Genomic DNA, 6,919 nt, shown 5'->3' with positions numbered 1-6,919 from the left:
ATTTTAAGTATTTTTTATTTATTTTGAGCATCCTATACTTTGAACATTTGTTAATTTAAGTCTTTATTTTTCACTTCTGAAATTGTGGCATGTGACGATCTTAAGAGATGGGTGAGTCAATATTTATCACTAGGCCAAATTTTAATTAAATAAGTATGTAATAAGTGTAATACCATCATTTATATTAAGTTACATGTGTGTGTGTGTGATGCTGATGATGCCCAATCTCCTATGACTTTCGTGGTGTCATCTATACCCATCCAAACTCGGCGTTTATTCTCTCCACTCTAGCTTGAGAAGTTTGTCCTCAAATTAGCTTTAATTAAGGTGAAAATTGCACACTTTGTTTTCAAAGTAATATATATAAAAATTAATTATAAACTTAATAGAACCTATTTTTAAGATTAGTAATTGATAATTATGCTTTTTCAAGTATAGGAGTTGTTGGTTATGTCTTATGGAATCAATTATAATACAAAACTAATAATAAGCTAGGTTATATATGGACTATGAACAATAGTTTACCTTAAACTCCATACAAAATATAGAAACGAGTCTAAATTGTCAATAATATATAAATTAATTGATGAAAAAAAATAAAGGGCAACTTAGGTTAGTCTTTTATACTTAATATACTCATACCTATTTAAAATAAAGTAAATTTTAATGTATTAATAATAATTTTAATGTATTAATAATATTAATAACACAAATTTTGTTATAGAATAATAATCGGGAAAACATAATTATCGATCCCTATAATTTCTTCAGGTTTTGCTCTTGTTCCCATAGTTTGTTTCAATATTTTCATTCTTTATAGTTTTTGCAAGATTGAGTGTGCTTGTTTTTCATGTCCCTATAGTTTTTGATGTTTTCAATGTTTTTAGTCTTCATAGTTTCAGCAAAATCCAATAAAATTATATGATCAATGATTGTATTTTTCCTAAATAATCTATAAAAGATCCACATATCTTGATTTCCTTCAGGCAAGTACCTTAAGTATATATAAGGCTAAGTATATAAGTTTTTCCTCAAAAATAAAATCATGGAGGTTATAAGGTCAAAGGAACCTCAATTGCAGGAAACGTTACCCACCTTTCTCTCTCTCTCTAGATATATAATATTTTTGAATTATTATATTATGCCAAAGTTGTATCTGAAGATTTTTTTTTAATTGTATTCAAGGTTCCTGGGTGCTGAATGAGTTGCAAGCTTTGATGGGTACCTTCTTCTTGTCAGATATATTCATTTCACAGGGTGGATCTATAGACTTAGAGGATTGAGTAGCCGTCTTGAGAAGAATTTCAAGGAGTTGGATGCAATTTTCCACCGAAGTGATCGATACACACACCTTGATCCTCAAGGCCTAAACCACAGAAGAAGATGAAGAAGATAAAATTGACGTCTTGCTTCATCTCAAGAATCAGCGATGGTTAACATAGATCTCACTTTGATAACATCAAAGCTATACTCATGGTAATACCTTATTAACTTTTCAGTTTTTTTTCTTATAACTTTGACAATAAGATAAATTATTGAATAGAGGTAAGATCAATTTTTAAAGGAAGTAATATCTTATAGATCCCTACTTGCATCTCTGACCAATTGGATGAATGAGCTATGAAAGCCAAGATCGTATTTAAAAAAATTGCTGACCCCATTGTAATTCTGTGAGAAAATAAGTTCCCAATTACATGGTAAATTGAGTAAATGAAAATTCATAAAATTAGTATACCAATTAAAATCTCCCTCTTTTCTTGTTCAGATTTTGCTTCCATACGATTGAATTACGTTATATGTACGGATAATAACTACTAAATAATTTTAAACAAGTTTATGTACGGATAAAATATGTTAAAATTTCCCCTTCTAATAATAACACAAGATAAATGCAGGACTTACTTGCAGGAGGAACAGATTCAGGTTCAGCAGTATTAACTTAAACTTGGGGTATGATCCAACTAATGAAGAATCCAAGAGCAATGCAAAAAGCTCAGGAAGAGGCCAGAAATATGTACGGATAAAAAGGTTTCATAGAAGAAAATGACGTTCAAAAGCTCGCTTATCTAAAGGCAGTGGTAAAAGAGACGTTTAAGATTGCACCCAGCAGCACCATTATTTGTACCAAGAGAAACAACTAAAGATTTATCATAGAAGGGTTTGAAATTCCAGCCAAGAATTAGTGTATGTGAATACATGGGCTATTCATAGAGATCCTAAGGTTTGGAAAGACCTAGATATGTTCTATCTTGAGAGATACTTGGACACTTCCATAGATTTTAAGGGACAAGATCTAGAGCTATTCCATTTGGAATAGTAGAAGAGTTTGTCCAAGTTTACTTACGGGGGTTGCCACAATAGACATTGCAAAAAACAGCTAATTAGCAGTGAAATTCCGTCACTAATCAGTGAAAATTCCATCGCTAAATGAATTAGTGATGGAATTAGTAACAAATATTTCTGTCGATAAAAAACCATCACTAATTTGTTAGCAACAAAATTTGCAATTTCATCGCTAATTAGTGACAGAATAGCGACGAAAATATTTTTGTCACTAAATAAGGATAAGCTATTCTAACTTTGTGATGGAATGCATTCCGTTGCTATTCCATCGTTAATTTATTTAGGTGGATCAAAATATCATTGCCACATCACTCGATGGATATGCCACCCCGACAACAAAAAAACTATTAATTAGCGACAGAATTTTTCATCGCTAATCATTGAAAATTCCGTCACTAAACTAGTTAGCGACGGAATTAGCGACAGAAATATTTCGTCGGTAAAAACACTGTCACTAATTAGTTAGCGATGGAATTGAGAATTCCGTCAGTAATTAGCGACAGAACAAATCCATCACTAATCCATCATTCCGTTGCTAATTTTCAGGATAGCATATTCCAACTTAGCGATGGATTAGCGATGAAAATTTCGTGGCAAATTAGCGACGGAAAGTCTGTGGCAAAGTAGCGACGGATTAGTGACGGAAATTCCGTGGTAAATTAGTGACGGATTAGAGACGGAAATTCCATGGCAAATTAGCAACGAAATATCCATCACATATGCTTTTCAATTAGCGATGGAAGCTCTGTCGCAATTCCGTCGCTAATTTTTGTATGATTTTTGAATTTTTTATTATATTTATAGGTAGTGTTTTTATATACCTAAATATTGTGATTCTATTAAAATCACTGTAAAACAAGCAATTCAAATTTACTAAATAATTATACCTTAGATCAAACATTTCAAATTTACTAAATAGCATAACTCAGTAGCAAATTAAAATAACAATGTCACAAAGTCTAAAGAAAATTAGAACAAAGTAGTTTCGATAAACAAGTCATAACAGGGGCAACTAATAAGTATCCTTTTGCTCAAGATCCCTCATCATTTCTAGAATTTGAATTTTCAGAATTCTTTGATATTTTTTGCTCCAATGCTTCCAACCTAGACAAGATATTCATATTCAATTCTCTAAGATCCTTGTTCTCTTTTTAAGCTTAGTGACTAGCTCTTGTTGCTCTTGTTGCTCTTGTCTAACCTCTGTGACTATTCTCTTATGCAATTCCCTTCAAAATCAGGATGAAGCCCTGAGTGTTGATGGATGAAGAGGACTTATATGAATGAGAGGTAGAATCAATATCCAAAGCCTCAGATCTTAACCCATATATGCGACCCTTCTTGTTCTTACCACCTATGGCCTCTAACCATAGGTTAATTTCTTCTTCATCATCTAAATCATTTGATGCTACACTTGGAGAATCCATGTTGGAACTTCTGGATGCCGTAAGCCTCATGTAATAATCCTGTTAAAGAAAGTAATGAGTATAGAAATTCCTTCACAAAACTCAAGTAATAAGAGTAGAGGGATATGCAAGTACTAGATACAATGAGAAAACAAAACCACTAAACAAATAAGCCAATTTGATCAGTGAAGCTTTGACCATCTTTTTGGCTTTCGTTTTTTGTTAAACTCCTACACACCCGCAATAATAACACCTAACAAGCATCTAGATACTTAAACAAGTATTCCACATATTGATTGACCAACAACAAAGATAGGGTAAATAGTGGATTTTATGTAATAAAGAAAGAAGATTTTCTAAGGACTATGAAAAAACAAAAAGGATTTTCAAGCCACACATTCATCTCAAATTATTATCAATTTTTAAAGTTGAAGTAATAAACTAGATCTGTCATAAGAACAAAACAAAGCATTATAGAAGAATAACTAAACTGTGATAATTGGACCATCCTAAGATCAGGTTCATATTTTTTTCCTTATAGATGACATTTTAAGCTTTCTAAAAATCCATAGATCACATTATTTGGTGCCCTATAGCATGAGTTATGAATTTTCAAACTAGTGTACAGAATCTGGATCTAGTGCCAACATCAGATAAGGTAGTTTGAAAGATTGAATAGCTAAACTGTGATAATTGGACCATCCTAAGATCAGGTTCATATTTTTTCCTTATAGAAGACATTTTAGGCTTTCTAAAAATTCATAGATCACATTAATTGGTTCCCTATAGCATGAGTTATGATTTTTCAAACTACTGTACAGAATCTGGATCTAGTACCGACATCAGATAAGGCAGTTTGAGAGATTGAATAAACTGTATTAATTTGGAGGCCCAAAGTGATGTTACATATTTTCACCTCTTATAGGACGTTCATAGCTTTAAATAGAGCCTAAGAACACATGAATTGGAGTCCTATAACTCCATCTATGAAGTTTTCAAGCTAAAGTGTAAAATATGGATTCAATACTGTTAAGGAAAATATCACGAAAGTGCTCATTATCTCTACAAATTCATTACCAAAAGCAAACAAGTACTAGAAAGTTCAAATAATTGATTTATACATAATTGATTATTGTATTCTAACAATTTTTCAAATAAACAAGGCTAAAAATAAAAGAATACAGACCAACATGAGAAGAGAACATAAATTTTCCATGCAAAAGAGCAAAACAATAAATATAGGGTCTACTTTAATGGAAGAAAACTAGAAAATGACAGCAGGACAAAAATCAAGATATAAAGCACAGCCCAATTTCTTGCTTAGGTGATTTAAACTTTCATTATACAACCAGTCAGGCCTCTAGCCTTCAGCACAATTCCAATAATAATGATCAACATATACTTACATAAACTTTAGCCGACCTATGATCCACAAATTGGCTGGTTTTCTCATTAAAATGTGTCTTCTTAAACAATTCAAACATTGTAGGTTTTCTCCCCAGCTCCGAAGCCTGCAATTATTTATAAAGATGAATTATGTCATGCATTAAATAAAAATGATTGCATTTGAAGATAAACTCTTACCAATCTCCTCTTATGCTCACTGATAGGGATGCTACCCCCTTTGTGTTGAGTACCTCTTGTGGAAGATGCCCGATTGGTTTTAGCTATGTCACACTTGGCCTTATAGTCTTGTGATGTCCATAGTTTCTCTAAATCATCCATCACATTATCTGGAATCCAATTAGGCCTAACATTTTTCTGAAACAAGTCCTGCCTCACGTTATGCATTATGCTTCTCAAGATGTTTGCACACTTTGAATTCCAATTTTTCTTAATAGCAGCTTCATCTTGTGGCAGCCATTTGTATTTTTTCTTCATAAATGTAAGAAAAAATCAAAAGCATATTAAAATGAGAGAAAAACTCAACACATACTACAAATATATAATAGAGATAAAATATACCACCCATTCAGCAAACCACATTTGCTTAATCTGAGAGGGTGTCGCTTTCCAGCTAGAACATGGATGCTCAAATTTTGCTTGAATTATAGGGAGAATAGTCCATACAGTACCAATGGCCGGGTTAAACCTACAAAAAAATTGAAATAAATAATTATAAATGCAAGAATGACTTTAAGCTACTAAATGGATATATCAAATAAAATAATGCAAACCACATTGACTAACGTTTTCTTCTCAGGGTATATCCATGTTCTACCATTTGTTGGATCACGGCCCCATGGTGTAGAACTAGCTAGAGGACCCTGTGGAGTGGAGGGTTGTGAGTTCTCTGATGTAGGTGATAATGAGGGTCTCCTAATTGATTCCTGCATATTTGGAGAAGATATAGGTCTAGATGGTTCAGGAATGAATGGGGATAGTATATGTCTAGATGGTTCAGGCATGGTCAGAGGTCTAATTGATGTGTCTGCCACAGTAGGACTAGATGTAGCTGCTACATGAGGAAGAGAAGATTGGTCAAGTTGTTGGGATGGTAGTATAGGTGTTGGAGTACTCAATTAGCCTCTAGAACGTTTCTGGCGATGAATTGACATCTACATATTAAAATTTCAACCTTGAGTTAGTAATAAATAATAAATAAATCTTCACAAAATTATAAAAAATTAAATCTAAACCAAAATTAAATTAAAACTCAATGCAATCAAAATCAAAGTCAAAACTAAATAGCAAATCAAAATTAAAACCATAATTTATGTATCTTCATCATTGTCATCATCATCTTCACCACCATCACCACCACTATTACCGTCATCATCATCCATATAAAAATCTTCTTCATCATCTTCACCATCTTCTGTATCTTCAGCTTCTTCATCATCTTCTACAACTTCTTCATCACACTAGTACAAAAATGACTTTTTACAGCAGTTAAAGAGGCAATGTTGTTCCAGAGGGTGTAGAAAGTCCTATCTTTCTACATCGGTTATAAACCCAATGTAAAAACTAAAATTTTTATATCGGTTATAAAGTCGATGTTGAAAATTATATACAAGAAAATAAAAAAAATTTACTTGAACTTTTAATTTAAAACTCTATATTTTACATCGATTATTACCATAACCAATGTAACAAATATTATATTCTATAGCAGTTATGGTAATAACTGATGTAAAAAGTATTTAATTTTTTTATATTGTATTTATTTTATC

The 6,919-nt window shown here is 32.1% G+C and overlaps 1 protein-coding gene across 1 annotated transcript; it reads right to left on the bottom strand.

Moving 5' to 3' along the window:
• Positions 1 to 3,557: 3,557 nt before the first annotated feature.
• On the bottom strand, positions 3,558 to 6,154 carry LOC129298919 (uncharacterized). The gene is made up of 5 exons (XM_054937365.1): positions 5,937 to 6,154; positions 5,712 to 5,838; positions 5,331 to 5,621; positions 5,153 to 5,257; positions 3,558 to 3,806 (listed from the first exon to the last, which is right to left on the bottom strand). Exons 1-5 carry the CDS (start codon positions 6,152 to 6,154, stop codon positions 3,558 to 3,560), a joined length of 990 nt encoding a protein of 329 aa, XP_054793340.1.
• Positions 6,155 to 6,919: the final 765 nt, after the last annotated feature.

Source organism: Prosopis cineraria, unplaced genomic scaffold (genome assembly GCF_029017545.1).
Source record: "Prosopis cineraria cultivar Desert tree isolate PC_DT_omini unplaced genomic scaffold, ASM2901754v1 PC960, whole genome shotgun sequence".
Lineage (NCBI taxonomy): Eukaryota > Viridiplantae > Streptophyta > Magnoliopsida > Fabales > Fabaceae > Prosopis > Prosopis cineraria.
This window is presented reverse-complemented; position numbering and strand designations above follow the sequence as displayed.